The sequence below is a fragment of the Ichthyophthirius multifiliis genome, assembly GCF_000220395.1.
Source record: "Ichthyophthirius multifiliis unplaced genomic scaffold scaff_1120509250191, whole genome shotgun sequence".
Classification (NCBI taxonomy): Eukaryota; Ciliophora; class Oligohymenophorea; order Hymenostomatida; genus Ichthyophthirius; species Ichthyophthirius multifiliis.
Genome location: NW_004086990.1, coordinates 28,351 through 46,887, shown reverse-complemented (window position 1 = coordinate 46,887; position 18,537 = coordinate 28,351). Strand labels below are relative to the sequence as shown.

Here is an 18,537-nt window from a genome sequence, read left to right as displayed (position 1 = left end):
TTTTTTTTTTCTTATAAAAAAGTTAAAGCTTATTTTAAGAATAAATCTTGCTCTCCTTAAAATTAATATATTCTTTAGAAAAATAAAGGTTTTTTTTAACTTAAAGATGTAGTTTTTTACTAAAAATATATTTTTTCTTCTTTTAAAAGTTCTTCAATAAATAAATTATTTTTATTTTCTTCAGATTTTTGATTATATGATTATCTATTCTTTTGTTTTTTTTCACATTCATCTTATATTTTTAGTTAGAAAATGCTTGTTCTTTTCTATTTTTCTTTAGAAATATTATTATTATCTTACTTTTCTTAAATAAAAATATCATCATTCTTTTTTTCTATTGATAATTCTTTCTTTTAAAGAATTTGTTTTTGAGAATTGTCTTTATCATCTTAAATAACTGTTGATTTTTTACTTAGAAAAATATTAAATTTTTCATATTAAAAAAAAAATTCTTCAACAATATTATTTTATTAAACTTAAAAAATTAAATCAAGTATCTAAATAGAATAAATTATTATTTATTTATAGCTTCCAATTTCCTAATAAACATTTGTTTTGTTTTAAAATTGTAAATTTTAATTTTAATCAAATAAATTAGAATCTTAAAATTAAGTGCTGATTTATAAAAGATAAAATATAGATTTTTATAAAAAAGATAAATTTTAAAAAGAAAAGAATTATTTTTAAATCAAAAAAATAATCATTTTTAAAATTGAATTACACATTTTAAACTCTTAACTTTACAAAAAACAAATATTATTTTAAATTAAATTTAAATAATCGAAAATGAATTGGATTATATCAAAACAATACTTATTTTTAAAATTTTCAATTAATAATTAACTTAATTCATTTTTTTTTTAGATAAAAAAATACAGTAATCTTTTTAAGATTCCATATCTTCACAATAAAGGTTGAAAAAATCTAACTAAAGATAGGTTGATGTGAATAAATCCAAAATGGCACTTTTAATACTAAAATTAGTATCATTAGATTAAAAAATAGCAACACATAACTTACCTGGAAATAAATAAAAAACATATTTTTCAATTAAATGTACTCCTCCTTTTGCTAATTCTATAATTAGATTAATATTTTAAACAAGTTAATCAACCTATATTTAATTTATAAATTTTCGATTAATATATATTTTTTCTTCAGCGCTATTTTCTATAAAAATATCCTGATTATCTGCCTTTAATTATTAAAAGATGGTTTCCCTATTTTCTTTATTTCCTAAAAGAAGCTCTATAATAGATTCCTATTCTGATAATTCTCTAAAGGCATTAAATTTACAAAACGCATTTATTAAAAGTAGAATTTTAATATTTTATTTTTCGATTTTTAAGCATTCTATAAGCTAATTTAAGTCTTCTTTTACACCCACATTTAATTGAGTAGTTTAAAAAAGTTGGTTTAATAATAAGTCAAATCTAAATTTTTCAAAAACATTTTTATCAATTAATATTTATTTAAATAAAAAATACCATTAATAAACATAAATTGAATTACAATAATTTTTTTCTGTAATAATTTCTAATAAATTTTTTAAAGTTAATACAAATTTAAATATTTCTATTTTTATCCCAGTTTCTTTCCCATACATAATTTATAAACTGTAAATTTCAAATAAAATCTTCATTAAAACATCTAAAATACCACTTTCTCTTATTAAATTTTATCTTTATTGTTATTGTTTATCCCCATTTTTAATCCAAATATATAAATCTTTTAAAATTTTATCTCCATTATTAAATATACTACTGTTTTATCCAGCTAAAAAGCTGAAAAAAACTAAATGAAAACAAAGAGAATGTAATTCTAAAAGTAAAATAATATCTTCAAAGCATACCTTTTTAAAAAAAAATTAACTTTCTTTAATATTATTATTGTTTTTTTCAATTCCAATCATAAATATATGCCTACCTAAAGCGTTCATAGGTTAAAAAATAGGCTAAAAATAATCTGATTAAATAAAAGCATTATCTATTTTTTCAATTAAATCTTAATTCATTATCATTACAGCTTCTTCTTCCAAATAAACAGTAACTTATGAAAGTTTATTTTTTATTTTAAAATTACTAATATTATAAAATAAATTTTATTCTTTATTCTAAACATTTAATAAAAGAAGACAATTATTATTTTTGCAGTTTTTATCTTATTCAAAATTATTATTATTTTCTTTATCATTTCCTTTTTTTTCTTTTAAAAATAAATTCTCGGTATTATCATCATTACAAATTGTAGAAAGAGTATTAAAATTTTTAGTTTACAAAGTTTTTTATTGTAAAACAACATTTTATGATTGCTCTAAGCATATTTTGTTTCCATTAAAACATAATTTTTTTCCTGATAAAACATGCCTTAATTATGTATTCTATATTTTTTCAGGATTTACTATTTTTTTTCCCAAAAAATTAACATCATTAGGTAAAATTTAAAAAATGCTTGAAAAGTTTTCGTATGAATAATTTTAATTTACTTCTAAATAAACTGAAGGAAAATTTCCAGCAACATTAATTTCGCTAAAAAAAACTCCTTCTAATTTATTGTCTTTTTCTTTGTTTTCAAAGTTATTGCCTATTCTTACATAATCTCCCCACCTAATACAATTTTAATCTTCTGTTTCTTCGATATAATCAACATTAATAGCCTTAAAAAAGCTTTCACTATCTCTTTTGTGCCCTGCATGATAAACTTTTATGTTTTCAAGGCTTTCGAAAATAGGAATCGTTGTAATGGATTTATTAATAGTACTCATTTTTTCATATTCAAGTATATTTAAGGAATTAAAATTATTTTTAGAATTACTCTTATTATTTTAGTATATAAAAGGAGGAAGATCTTTAGTTGTTAGATTACTTTTTTTAAATTTAATGCTTTCGAAAATAAATGGATCATTATAAGTTAAAAAATAATCAGATTTTTATTAATTATTTTAATCATCTATTTTTATCTAAAATAAATTCCCTTTTCTTGCTTTTTTGCTTAATTTTAAACAAAACAAATTCGAACTATTTGTATTTTTTTTTGCACTACTTTTTAAATAGCATTATGAATATATATGATAACTTTTTTTAAAATAATACTAAAATTTATTATTATATATTTATTTTACATTTATATTTCACTTCCAATCTTTACAAGTTGTTTTTCCATTTTTTTTATGATCTTTTAATTTTCTTATTTTTCTATTTCAGAACGCTTTTTTAAACATTCTATTTTATTATCGTTTTTTACTTTATTCTCATCTTTCAAATTCTTTTGAAGTTCTTTTTAAGCTTAATAGTTTAACTTTGGATGAATAGTAAATACTAATTCAAATGTATTTGGATATTCTATTATATTTTAATCACTTTCTATCATAAATACACTATATTCACTTGAATTTCTGCAATTTAAAAAAATTTAGGGATTATCTAATGAATGTAAAAGTATTTTGTCGCCATATTTAATTTATTAATCAATTTACATTAATAAATCTAGTTTTTTTAATTTAAATAATTAATTAAATTGAAAATAATAATTTTTTTTTTTTTTTATAAATTTAATCAGTATAAGATATTTAAAAATGAAATCAAATTTTTTTCAATTTTAATAAATAGTTTTTTTTTAAAAATTAGCAAAAACAAATTAATAAAGTATAATTTAACAATTAAACTAAAATTATTTATTTATTTTTTTAAAAAAATATTTTATATTTTAAATAATTTTAACATAAGTAAGTTTTATTAAAAATATAATAATATATTTTTAATATCACTATATCATATTTTTTAAATATAAATATTATATAATAAATTATTTTAAATGTATTAAAACAATGTTTTTGAATAAATTGATAGAATGTTTCCTCCTTTAGATTAAATATTAAATGCAAATATTTCTAATATATAAAAAACAGTATAAATAAGTACCTATACTTAAGATTTAAAAGAATCTTAATTAAAATTATAAGAATTAAAAAAATAAATAGAAATAAAAAATAATGAAATTGACAAATTAAAAACTTAAAATTATTAAACTTAAAGAAACAAAATATTAAATTTGTAAGAAGAATTAAATTTTACAAAAAAAAAATTTGATGAAAATAATAAAATAAAAGAAAAATTATAAAAATCTTTATAAGAATGTGAATTAGATAAAGATAGCATTTTCATAAAAATGAATGAAATCTTAAATCAAAAAATGGAAGAATTAGGTAATTAAAAAAGCATAAATTAAAAAAGTAAATAAGAACTTACATAAATTTAATTCTAAATTTAACAATTAAAATAAGAAATTGATTAAAATAATATTTAAATCAATGAAAAATAGTAAAAGTATAATTAAACAAAAGAATTAAATTATACAAACTCTTAAAAAAATAAATCTATTGTACTTTAAATTTAACATGAAAAATAAAAATAAGAAGAATTTTTAGAAAAAGCTAATGAGAAATAGTCTGAAAATTTAAATATTAAGCAAATTTTTACTGATTAATTAAATAAATTACAAAAATAATAAATAGAATAAGAATAAAAATATAAAGAATAAATAGATAAACTTGAAAAATAATAGTAAATATTAAATGAAGAAAATAATGAATAAATAACTAAATTATAATATATCAATTAAAATATAAAATAACTATATTAAGAACAAGAAAATAAATAGATTTAATGGCAATAAATCAAAGATTAAATGTTTAAATAAAAAGACAAAATTATCAATAATCTTTAAATTTCAAATATAGAGTTTTAAGGTAGCTATAATAATAGTGAAAATAACTATTCATAGAAATAAAACTAAGAAATACTCACAAATAAAATTATAGAATGCGAATAAAAATAGATTTATTTACATAAATAATTTCAAAAATACTTAGAAGAAGATAAAGTAAATTAAATATTCATTTTTTAAAAATTTTATAAAAATATTTTTTACAGTCAGATAATTTTCAAAAAAAATAAGAAATAAGAGAAAAATTAATGTCATTAAATAATCAAATACATGAGAATAGTTAAACCCTCTTTTAATTAAAAAAATAAGAATAATAATTCTATGATTTTAACATATGAAAATAAAATTGTAATATTTATTTTTTTAAAAATATATATTTTTAATCAAAAATTGTCATTTTTAATCCTTAAAAATATTGGAAATCTCGGAATCCCATTTTTAGACAAATTCTAGTATTTAAAAGTAACAATACTACCAATTTTAGGTGGTCTTTTTCTTTATTAATCATTAAAACCACTTCCAATTTTAAATTATATCCCATTTTTAAGTTCACACAATAAGGCTCCCATCATTCCTTAACATCTTCCTGTTCCATTTTAAATACCATAAACTTTAGCTTCTTCATCAGTAAAGACTTTGACTTTTAATAGATTATTAGACCTTTTTTATTCATAGAAGGCATCTGGATTTCTAAGCATTAGCCCCTCTCCTTCTTTATCAAGCACTTTTTGTAGTTATTCTTCTAAATGATCTTAATTTTCTATTGTAATATGAGGCAAAGCTTTTATGTATTAATTATTAAATTTAGGAATTTCTTCTTAGAGAATTTAAATTCTTTTAGAAAAAGGGAGATTTAATTTTGGAGCATCGTAAACTAAATAAATAATATCTTTCCATTTATTAGAAATATTAATATCATTATTTTTATTTTAATTTTTGACTATAGAAACACAATATTAAAAATCGTTTCTTTTTGTAAATAATTCCCCATCTAAAGTAGATTTAGGGAATCCTTTAATAAACCAATTAGGTGGATAAAATTGATTCCCATTTCTTGAATAGAAATTAGTTCCAGTCCAAATAGCTCTAACTCCATCCATTTTCTCACTTCCGATCCATCCTGTAGCATCGAAATCATCTGGCATTTGATTTGCAAGAAGTACTCCTTATATAGTACCACTACCTCCTAATTTGCTTCCGCTTAAATTACTTTTTTATGATTAAGAATCAACATCACTTGCATTTGAAAGCACGCTATCTGTCATATCTGATAAATTATTTTTTGATGAAAGTTAATTTTGATTATTCTATTTTTTTTAAGGTACAAACAATTACTATTATTATTTTTTTTAAGGTTCTTCTTTTATTTTTTATTATATTTCTTCTAACTTTCCATCAAATCGTGACCATCCTAAAACTGTATATTCTTCAATTAAATTTTTAAATTCAATTTCTGCCTTTTTTACAGAAGGAAATTCAATAGTACTTTATTCACTTTTCTTTATCAACGATACTTACCCTTCAATTTTTTATATGTTTTTTCCTTCCAATTTTAATATTATAAAATTAGCTTTCCAAGCTTTAGATGTTTCTTCAAAATAACATTTGTCTTTATATATAACCTCTTTATCTTCTTAATAATTTATGTTTTTTTATATTTAGTCCTCTTTAAATTCTGCTTTATTTATGATTATTTAAATGCCTGTTTAATTATTTTTCTTTTTTTCAATATTATCATTCTCTTTTTTTAAATCATAACCTCTTAATTTTTTAATCTATATTTATTTTTCTATATAAAGTTTAGCCTCTTCTATAGATTTATGATATTTCTCGTTTTATTTTATTGTATTTGAAACTTCTATACTTTGTATTAACTTTCCATACCTTATTAAAGTCTTGTTAGGGGCTTCCAATTTAATTTCCCAAAATTTTTTCGAATCAATACTTGATTTTAAAAAATAGGTTGAGAATAATCTAACTCTAAATTTCCGTTTATATTAAGCATTTATTATTTATAAGAATAAATAATTTATTTTTATATAATTTATAAATTTATTTTTTATAAATAAAATCAAAACTAATAAATTTAATATAAGAATTTTAAAGGAAAAATATTGGCGCTGTTAATAATTTAGTTATGATAGAAAACCTTATTCTGGAATATTTTTTAAAACTAAATTATATTAATAATTTATAAAGAAATAAGATATTTTTAATATATATTAATTATTATTTAAAATAAATAAAAATTTGATAATTGAAATTATAAAAAATGTTATTTTTAATTTATACTAAATTTAGTAATAATTTTATAATATATTAAAAAAATCATTATCTAAAAAGTTTAATAAATATTGAAAATATTTCAAATAACTAGGTTTTATATATGAATTGATTTATTTTTTATATATTTTTTTTAAAAAAAACTCGATAAACCAAAAAAAAAGTGCATTATCCATTTTGTTCTCGTGTTTCCTTTTTTTTGATTGAATTTTTAAAAAATTCACAAAGAACATAAAAAATTTATGATTAAGTATATTAAATTTATATAATATATTTATTTTAATAAAATAATTTAAATGCAATTAATTTAATCACTATTGGTTTTCTTCAATACATTATTAATGGAATAATTTTTAGTTAGAAAGATGCAAAGGTGGTAAGAATCCTTTTTCAGGTGAGACATATTTCATATATTTTTTACATTTATCACATTCAGTTTTAGGGTCAAAAATTTATTGGAAATAATTTATGATTTGTTAGCTTTGGCTATTCTAATTTGCAATAAATATCCCTAAAAATTATAAAAAATCATAAATTATGTATTGAATTTTTATTTCTATATTAATTTCTTAAAAAATAATTGGTAATAAGTTGGGATATAAATCTTTTGTATTAAACTCAATAGGACAACAGAAAACATCTTAAATATAATATCTGTAATTTTAATTATAAGGAGAATCTTTAATACAAAATATTATTTATATTTATTGTGTATTTTAAACTTTTTAGTTTGGTTTAATTGAAACAAATTTATTATGTAAAACTTAAAAGTTAAATTGTAATTATTCTGAACAGCTTTTTAGGCTTTTTAAATCCAAAATTTTTTCTTATTATAAAAATGTTTATGTTGTTATAATTCCAATAATTGAGCTTTTAATTAATTATTTTTTGTTATTTTGAATATCCTATTCTAAATCTTTATACTATATTTTAAATTATTAAACAAACTTAAGCAAATTTCTTTTTTATTTTTCTAAATTATATATCTTTTCAGATACCCTTATATTATAATATAAAAAATTAAAAAAATAATATTTTTATACTATCTCAATATTTCCTAGTTATTAAATAAACTAAGCTAATCTATTGACTATCTTTTAATTTACAATTCCATAGTTCGTAGAGAAGTAATTTGATTAATATAAGAAGTAAGCTTTTTCTTAATTATTTGTAACAAATTTATTGAATTGTCGATTTAATTTAATGTCTTATTATCAGAAAATTTGTTAAATAACATTTTTAAATCGTATTATATGTTATATTTTTATATGTATCAGAAATATATGAATTAAATATATATATATATATAAAAAATTAAAGAAAATATAAATATATATCTTTATTTATGAATTATATTTAAATTATTCTATTATTTTATTTTATTTTTTAACTTTTTTAATTTATTCTAATCTAATAGTAAATATTTAAAAATTTATTTACTATGTTATATATTTTTAGGCGGATGTTTAATATAATTTTAAAACATAGAGAATTAAATAATCCTTAAAAAATTAAAAACACATAAAAATATAAAAATATTATACTGTAATTATATTTTAAAAATGAGCATTTTTAAAAATAAAATATAAAATTAAAAGTTATTATTATTATATAATTAAATAAAAATATTTTTTAAAGTTTCTCATTTAATATTTTCAAATGTTTAGTAATTAGAATTTTTTTATTTATAATTAATATTTTAATAGCTTTTTATATAGCTAATTTCTTCTTCTGAAATATTTTAAGCATTTTCTCTTTTAATAAATCCAGAACTTTGTAAATATTATTTTATAATAATAGAAATTACATATACTCCTAATATTAGATATGAATTAATAAGATATCCTAATACTATATATTAAAGTAAACCACAATTTTCATTAAAGCTATATAATATTTAAAGTATAATTAATAAAATAATAAGAAAAATGAGCGAAGCATAATTTGAAATAAAAAAAAATTTATTTAAAGGAGGCCAAAGTTCAAAACAATTATACTTTAAAGATAAATATGAAACTAATATATATAAAATATGATAGAATAATAGAAGCTAGCATATATTTCCTAAAAAATAAGTAAAATTCCTCAAATTTTAACAATCTTATAAATTGTTTCCATATAAACTAGGTGTTTAAGAATATATTAAAAGCAATAAAGCCCATAAAAAAAAGAAAAACATTGAAAGGCCTTAAATAAAAGTAAAAACTATGGGTTTTTAATTAGTACTTTAATCATCTTATGTATATATTTTAATTAAACTTGATGGATTATCACATTTTTCATTTAATTTATTTTTTTATTATATGTTAGAAGATATATGGGCATTAGAATATTATGAGTTTATATTTTAATTTTTTATACTTTCATGATTCATATTAAGGAAATTTGTATTAGTATATTCCTATTAATATATATCTTTATATTAACTATTATAAACATTATTTAAATTATTATTAACATCTTGATTCATAAGTTATAATAAAAAATATAGATTATATATTTAAAAAAATAATAAAAAAATATTAATAAATAAAAAGAAAATATATATAAAATAAAGATATTTAAATATATAATATAATAATAATAAAAAAAAAAAAAATATATATATATATATATATAAATATATAAATATATAAATAAATAAATAATATATATATATTTATTTTAATTAATAAATTTTTAAATATAAAAATAACTATATATATATTTTATTATCTAATTTTTTCAATATTATATTTTATTCAATTTTTTTTTTTTTTATTATATTAATTATTGATTATTATTATTATTTTCATATTTTTTCAACTTTTATACAATTATATATTATTATTTTTGTTTTTATTTTTTTTATTACTTATGTAATTATTTAAGTTTTAACATTTTCATTTTTATATTTATAAAATAATGTTTTTATTATTTTATATATTTTTTTAATTTATATTTTTCCTTTTTTAAACATTATAATTTTTTTTTTTTTTTTTATTTAATTAATATATTTTATCTAATAATATTTATTTGTAAGAACTAATTTTTTATACTAGCTTTTATATAAATATTATTATTTTTTATCAAAATATTTTTTTTTTTTTATTTATATGCAAATAATTCATCGTTTATTTATTATTATATGATTTTTTTTTTTATAAAAAATATCATAAATTATTTTTAAAAATAATATCAAATATATCTTTAGTTTTTTAAATAAATTATATTTTTTATGTTTTATTTTATCTTTTATTTAAATTTAAAAATTAGTTAACTATTTAAATTTTATCCTATTTTCTTTAAAAAATTATTTTTTTAATTAAAACAATAGCAATCTCTCTCATATACAAATTTATTAAAATATTGTATTTTTATTTTACCTCTTTTATTTTAATTTTTCAAAATTTTTATTTATTTTTACATAAAATATTTCTTATCGCATTTATTATTTTAACATTTCAATTTTCTAAAATTTTATTTTTATTGAGATATAGTCTTATTTTTGTTACAAATTAGTCATATTTCTTTTAATGCTTTTATTATATATTTATTTTCTATTGTTATTTTTTTTTTATGAATATATTATCTTTAGAATTTAATTATATATATTAATGATTTATATAAAATACGATAAAAATACTTTGAATTTATTAATATAAGAGTTTTTAACTTTTTTAATGAAAGGAATTATAAAGGGATATACTTTTATATTATGTTAAATTAATTTTTGATATTTATAAATAATATTTGATTTTTGGGCTGTTTAAAAAAAGTAATTTAATTTTCTATGGATTACCTTTTCTTAACATAAATTTTAAAGATATTAATTTATTATTTTTAATTTATTTATTTTTAAAAAAAAATTCCGAATAATTTTTTAATATAACAATAATATAAATCTATTTTTTCATTTTTAATATTAGAGTTTTTTTAAATAATATTGTAAAAATTCAGCTATATTATCCCTTTTATATAAATTCTATTCAGGATAATAATCTATAGTTTATGAGTAAATACCATTTGCATAAGAATTTATATATCCAACAATAAATCCATCTTAATACAATCGAATGTGATTTTATAAGCTTTGTTAATTATGTTAAGGTATATTTTTTTGACTTAACTGTATTTTAAAAAGCTGATTAAAACTTGATATTTGAATATTATTTTAGTTTTATTTTTCTTATACTATTTTCTTTGCAAATGTGTCTTCAATACTATAAACTCTAAAGTCTATTTCGATTTCATTTTTTAACATCATAATATCAGAAATTAACTTTTTTTAAATTTTGTCTCCATAAAGCAAAAACTTTTCTATAACACTAATTCCTTTGTTTAAAAAGTCAATAGGCTCTTCTAAATTATTAAAATTCTAAGCTTTCAAATTTTAATATACAAATTTAAGTCCTTATTAAAATAATAAGTTATCACTAGAATTTAAATTTACATTATTATTATTTGAGTGTCTTATTTCTTCTTCAAAAATAAATATGTCATTAAAATTTCTACATATGATTTGAAGATAATAATTATGTCCTTAAGCACTCATTTTCCAAAATGTTTAATTAGATTCCTAATTTCTTCCTTAATCTTGTTAAATTAATTCAAGCTGTTTATCTTAGGACTAATTTTTTTTATCTAAATATGCATTTATTTAAACAAAGTTATTATAAAGTTGCAGTAATCCAAAAATACTAATAAATATTTTTTCTAATTCATTTTAGTCCTTATATTCAAAAGACATTTAATTATTTACTAATTTGTAAAATTTATAATTTTTAAGCATTAAATTAAAAAAAGACTAAATATTATAAACATTTCTTTCTGTAACTTTTGGACAATTATTGAATAGTTTTATTTTATATTCATGTTTATTTTGTTAATTCTTATCAGTATTTTATTATTTAATTTCAATTAGCTTTTTTTGAAATTCTCTATCATTTAAAATATCTTATTAATTTAGGTTTTTTTCTATTTGTAACTTCTATTTTTTTATTTAATTAAATAATAAATGAATTTAATCTTTAATCTTTTTGAATTAATTATAGCATGTTTAACAATTTTCAAAAAATAGTTAAATACAAGAAAGTGATGAGGTAAATGTTTATTATTCTTTTTATTATAACTTTTAAACACTGAGGATTAAAACTTATTTCATAGGTAAAACTTAAATGTTTTTTATTATTTAATATAGATAAGTTCCGTATTCATGCAGAAGTTATTATTCAATAATATAGTTAAACTAGAATTATAATTAATTAACTATTAAATAAGGCAAAAGTTAGGTCTCTAATACATTTTAATAAATATCATTAGCAGAATATAAATTAAATCCTCCCAAAAATAGCGATTTTATAGATTTAAATATATTATAATAAAATAAATACTCTTTATATTCTTTGTTATCCTTTTATAAAAAAATTTAATTATATATTAATATAAAGATATTTTTAAAATATTTATTAAGTAAATTAAATATAACTTTTTGATTAAAAAAAATAATAGAAGTTTTACCTATTAACCTTATTAATTTATTTAAGGAAGTAAAAAAGTTATATAATACGTTTATTCATTACTATTTTTCGTTTATACTTCTTTATAAATGTCTGCTTGCAAGATATTGGATAGTCTTTATTAATATTTAATTAAATTAAGGTTATTTATTTAATTTAATATTTTATATGATTAAAATTTTTATTTAAATTAATTTTTCTAAATATTTATATATAATAAGAATTTTTAATAAAACTAAAAAAATAAAATATAATAAAATTCAAAATATTGAAAAGGATATTTTTATATTTTATATACAACAAATGATATTGTATTTAATTATACATAAATTTTTAAATATTATATTTATATAAGTATAGTGTTTTATAATTTTTATTTACCTTATATATTCGTATTTTTATTTGTTTCTAAATTAATTAAAATTATATTTAAAATCAAATGATATTGGTGTAAATTAATATTCTTAGACTTATGGAAAAATATCCTATATTATTGATAACTATTATTCTTCTTTTAAATGATTATTTATTTTTTTAAGTATATTTTTTAAGACTTTATATGGATTTAATTTTTTTAATCCTAATTTACCTAATTCTATTTTTAATGACATATCGTCTATATGAAAAATCATATCTTTTATTATTTCATGTTATACTTATTGCAATTAAAATGAATCTTTATATTTTGTCTTTTGAGGAAATAATTCACTTTTAATAGTTATTATATATTAAGTTTCGTTTTAATCTAAAAATATTTCAAATTTATCCATTTTTATAAAAAATTATTTATTTACTATATATTTATATTTATTTTTTATAGACAAATATATTTAAAATATTAAATATTATTATTTAATAAATTAAAAAAGTAAAATATTTTAATTATATGATTTAAATACTTTTAAAATTTTTTGGAATTTAATAAAAAGTTTAAACCAATTATTAAATTTGATTAAATTTGAGTTTTATTAAATTTCAATATTTTTAAAAGATGGTTGTATAATTAAATATATTTTATTTTTTATATATACTTATAATAAATATTTTTCAATTTTTTTTCAAATAATTTATCATTTTTTTAAAAAGTTTCAAATATATTGCTTGGATTTAAAATTAAAAAAGAAGAAGAAAACAAAGTAAGTTTTTCCGATAAGTATTTATATTTATTGAAATATTAATTTTTAAATAAAAATAGAGCATTAATATAACATTTTCTGGAAATTAGGAGCAAATTTAAAATTATAAGGATTTATTTTAAATATTATTTATATACTTTATACTAAAAAAATTATATATTAATATTAAAAATGATAATTAAGAGTATATAATATTTAAGCTTTCTCTAAATCAATTATTAAATTATTAGTAGCAGTAATTTAATAAAAAAAATGATTTTATTAGTAAACTTTTATTTTAAAAATGAAACTAATGTTTATTTAAATCTATTTATCTATAATATTTTATTTTTAGATTATTAAAATAACATAAAAATAATCAAATTAATTTTAAAATATTAATATACTTTGAATTTAAAAAAGCATATATTTTATAATTATTTATCAATAAATTATCAAAATATGTTTTTAAGCTCCATTTACACATACATCCTAATTGTTTATTTCTTGAAAAGAATTTAATTTATAAAATGAGCTATATTAATTCTTTAATATCTTTAATTAAAATAACTGAAAAAAGTATAAAATATAAGTATATATATAATTTAATGTTTTAAAAACAAACTAAGGATGCATTAATTTATCTATTTTTTTATAAAGAATTACTTATTTATTCTTTGAATTATTATAAAAAACATAAAAATTTATAAATTATTAACTTGGATTTGAAAATAAAATAAAATTAGTTTATAATATTTTATATAAAATATATTAAAAAAACAAATAAAAGTAAATTATTTTATAAATAATATTTTATAAACTTAATTTTTTACAAAAAATATTAAAACATAACATTTAATAATAAATGCAATAAGTATTATATATATTAAAATTGTCAGTTTGTCCGAGTGGTTAAGGAGGTTGACTCGAAATCAACTGGGCTTGCCCGCACAGGTTCAAATCCTGTAGCTGACGTATTTTTTTAAATTGAAAATAAATATATATATATAAATTTTAAAATTATTTTTTTAATTTTTTATAAAATCAATTTAATCATACACAACTATTAACTGTATACTATATATTATTTATCATAATTACAAAAAATTGTTTATTCATATCAAAGTAAATTTAAATTTATTTTAATACAAATATTGTTAAAATATAAAAAAGAAAAAAGCATGGGTTTAAGACTATTTTTTTTTACAAATATAATAGTTATTCAATAGTCTATTTATTTGTGTTATTAGTATTTGTACTTTAATTTTAGTATTTTAGATTTAAATATATTAAAATCAACTATATTTTTTATTTTTAATTAATTTAATTTATTAAATATTTTTATGTAACTTTATATTAAATACATATTTAAAAATTTAATATTTTTATTAAACTTGATTTGTAATTGCTAAAACAAATAAATATTGAGTTAAAAATTGATTACTATATAAATTATAAATTTAAACAAAAACAAAACAAAACAATTAAGTCTAAATACTTATTATAATACCAAAAGAAAATTTAAAAAAATGTATTCTTGATTATATTAATAATAAAAAATTTTAAACTTTTCAAAATTTACATATAAATTTATAAATAGCATTTTATATCAAATAAATAATCTATTTTTATTAGATTATATTAAAACTAAAATATATTAATTATTAATATTAAATTATTTATTTATTACTAAATTATAAATTAAAAACCTTTTTAAAAATATAAAAATAAAATAATTTGTAAAACATTATTTTTTTATTAAATTATTTTATAAAAAAAAAATTAATTAAAACTTAAATAATTAAATAATTTATTTATTAATAAAAATAGCTATAATAATTATAAAATATAATAATAATAATAAAATAATATACATGTTTAATAACAATTAAAATGAATTTGATTTTATTATTGATTGCATAAAAGATGTGCATTAAGATATTAATTAAAAAGTTACTTTAGAATAAACAAAAGAAATATTATACAAAATAGTAAAATATATATTCATTCTTAATTTTATTAAAATAATACAATAAAGTCTGTTTAGAAAGAAAAAGAGTTAATAATTGAATAATTATTTAATGTTTAATAAAATAAAAACTAATAAAATCCAGATTCTATTGTAAACTTAGAAAATTTTGTTAAGACTTATTTAGATGAAAAAAAAATTGACAGAAAAATTAAAAGAAAATGAATAATTAAAAATCAACCTTAAAAGCCAATAATAATAAGTAAATGATAACTTATAATTATCTCTAAATAAATAAAGCAGTTTTTTACAAAACTCTACTTAAGAAAATTCTATTTTATATTGTCATATAAAAAATGCTCAAATATAAGATTTAATATTGAAAAAATATGATGTTTAAATTTTAATTAAAGTTGATATGAATGTTCAAAAGTCACCTAAAATTGAAAATAAATCATAAGACTTCAAACAAATATATTTCTTGTATTAAAAAAAATAATAATATTATAATATTTTATTAATAGTCCAGTTTAAGTAGATACCAAACAAATTGAAATAGAAGTTTAAAATAGTAAAAAATAAAACACTCTAGGATGCTTTTTTATAAATATAGATATATTGGAGGATTAGTAATTATAGGAAATTACATACGAAATTCATTCAAAAATAGAAAACTAAATGATTGGATATATTACTCTTTAACTCTAATGGATATATAACAAAGTATTATATTTATATTCATAATTATATAACTTAATAAAATTATTAATTTTTCTTTATTAGAATAAATAACTTTATTATCTTAATGAGAGATATTGTGAATAGATAGTTATATTAGATTAATAATTAGCAGAGTAATAATATTAGCTTTAGTAATATTAGTAACTTTTTCCAAAAGAATTTACTAAATATCAAACTCAAATAAATATCAAAGAATACAAGTTATAATAAAATAAATAAAAAAAACTGTTTTATGAAAGCTAGACGATGCTATTATATATGATACTAATAATAGTAGGAATATTAATTTCAACTTATTTTATGATTTTTATTCCAAACTTTTTTGATGTATTATATATTAATTTTTTATTTTAAAATAAAAATAAGTTATTTTTATTTTTAATTATTTTTAAAATCTTTTGGATGGAAGAAATCACTTTGTAAAAATTAAAAATTTTAATAATTTTTTTGTCTTTAACAGCATTAAACGATTTTGTTATTGTTTATAAACATTATGGAAATCAATATTAATATAATTTTGCTGTTTGCTTATTATATTATTTTAATTATATTATGAATGAAAACATACAATATTACTAATATTTAGAAATAATTGTTGTTTTTAATTTTTTTTTAAAGGTATTAATAAAATATTTAAAATTTAAATTATTTAAATATTAATTTTGCTAAAGATTGTCCATTTAATGTTTTTAAACATAATTTATGTTAAATTAGAATAAAGAATTTGTAAAGAATTGCAATTAGATAATTTATGAAATACAATAAAAATATAAAAAAAATAATGATATAAAATTAATAAATATTAGAAATATAATATTTTTATTAAATATAATTATATAGAAATTTATTTTGGAATATAAGTTTTAAAATTTAAATTTTTAGAGAAACATTTTCTTTTATTAAATTTAATGATATATAAATATAAAAATTTATAACCATATTAATTAATAATATTTAAAAAATTATAATATACTAAAAACAAAACAAAAAATTAAAACTAAACATAAATATTTTAAATTATATTAAATAAAAATAGAATGAAATAAAATAAAAAATTAAACCTCATTTTTTATCAGTGATCTGATATTAACCTTATATTATCAATACGTAATAATAATTTATGTTCTAAATGTAATAATATTAACAAATTATGTTGGATTAAAATACTAAAATTAATAATGCAATTTAAATTTAGACATCTTAATAATATATATAAAACAATAAGAACATATAATTTCTTTAAATAATAATAAGCATTTAGCTATAAAAATGCATCATACTGGTATTTCAAATAATAGAAAGAATTAATAAAATTTATATATATATATATATATATATATATATATATATATAAGAATATGAAATCTAATATTAAATTAATAAAAATATTACATTTAACTTATAATCAAGAAAACTAATTTAAAAATAATTAGATTAAATAAAATTTACTTTTAAGAAAATAAAAAAATATCTATACTTAATAAAGCGTTACAATAATTTTAAAAGCGAATAAACTTAATAACAAAAATCTTAACTTTTACAAAAAATTAAAAAATTAAATTAAATAATAACTAATTTATTTCTTTATAGCCTTAAGAATTTTTTAAAACAATTCGAAAAATAAAATTCTTAAATATACAATGAAAACCTTTCTTTTCTAAAATATTAAGTTTTAAATCAAAATTTCTAAAAATAATAATTAGTAGATAAGTTTTTTACTTAGTCCAATAGAATTAGACTATAATAATGAATTTATTCATTTTTTAAAGGGACTAAGCTTAAAAAATGGATATATATATTCTATAACTAAAAATAGACTAGAAAGTATATTTTTAACTAATAGAAATTTTTTAAAAAATTATTAAATAATTATTTATTTTTTTTAAAAATAATAAAATGTTAGTTACTAAGTAAAATAAATAATATTTAAAATTATATTATATGAAATTTATTAAATTTTATTTTAAAAATATATTTATTTTAAATTATTTATATTTAAATTTAAAAGTATTGTGATAAATATTAAGTATCAATACACCACTAATTAAGATTATATTAATTTATAAGAAAAAAATAAAAATATATTTATGTTGATATATTAAAAAATGGGATAAACTATATAAAATACAATTATAATAATAAATAAAAGTAAAGATATTTATCAAATTTTTATTATTTTATAATTATTAATTTTTTTAAAAGAATA

At 15.4% G+C, this 18,537-nt stretch overlaps 2 protein-coding genes and 1 non-coding gene across 3 annotated transcripts, besides 13 other annotated features; 1 reads left to right on the top strand and 2 right to left on the bottom strand. All coding sequences in view use genetic code 6, as the record gives it.

The window, feature by feature from the left end:
• Positions 1 to 489: 489 nt before the first annotated feature.
• IMG5_055050 (hypothetical protein) lies at positions 490 to 3,477 on the bottom strand (the record flags this gene model as incomplete). The annotated part of the gene is made up of 3 exons (XM_004037300.1): positions 490 to 539; positions 733 to 3,074; positions 3,122 to 3,477. The coding sequence occupies 3 exons, from the start codon at positions 3,475 to 3,477 to the stop codon at positions 490 to 492; spliced, it is 2,748 nt and encodes a 915-aa protein (XP_004037348.1).
• Positions 3,478 to 4,504: 1,027 nt separating this feature from the next.
• Positions 4,505 to 4,546: a microsatellite.
• A 492-nt stretch (positions 4,547 to 5,038) lies between these two features.
• On the bottom strand, positions 5,039 to 7,241 carry IMG5_055040 (hypothetical protein; the record flags this gene model as incomplete). Its single annotated transcript, XM_004037299.1, has 1 exon — positions 5,039 to 7,241. The coding sequence occupies one exon, from the start codon at positions 7,239 to 7,241 to the stop codon at positions 5,109 to 5,111; it is 2,133 nt and encodes a 710-aa protein (XP_004037347.1). The 3' UTR covers positions 5,039 to 5,108.
• Positions 7,242 to 9,425: 2,184 nt separating this feature from the next.
• Positions 9,426 to 9,468: a microsatellite.
• A 138-nt stretch (positions 9,469 to 9,606) lies between these two features.
• Positions 9,607 to 9,667: a microsatellite.
• A 248-nt stretch (positions 9,668 to 9,915) lies between these two features.
• Positions 9,916 to 9,953: a microsatellite.
• A 32-nt stretch (positions 9,954 to 9,985) lies between these two features.
• Positions 9,986 to 10,019: a microsatellite.
• Positions 10,020 to 10,050: 31 nt separating this feature from the next.
• Positions 10,051 to 10,096: a microsatellite.
• A 720-nt stretch (positions 10,097 to 10,816) lies between these two features.
• Positions 10,817 to 10,849: a microsatellite.
• Positions 10,850 to 12,626: 1,777 nt separating this feature from the next.
• Positions 12,627 to 12,705: a microsatellite.
• Positions 12,706 to 13,544: 839 nt separating this feature from the next.
• Positions 13,545 to 13,586: a microsatellite.
• Positions 13,587 to 13,771: 185 nt separating this feature from the next.
• Positions 13,772 to 13,814: a microsatellite.
• Positions 13,815 to 14,416: 602 nt separating this feature from the next.
• Positions 14,417 to 14,464: a microsatellite.
• Positions 14,465 to 14,515: 51 nt separating this feature from the next.
• Positions 14,516 to 14,596, top strand: IMG5_055030. The gene has a single exon. It is a non-coding gene; the product is annotated as a tRNA-Ser (tRNA).
• A 3,050-nt stretch (positions 14,597 to 17,646) lies between these two features.
• Positions 17,647 to 17,684: a microsatellite.
• Positions 17,685 to 18,288: 604 nt separating this feature from the next.
• Positions 18,289 to 18,333: a microsatellite.
• Positions 18,334 to 18,537: the final 204 nt, after the last annotated feature.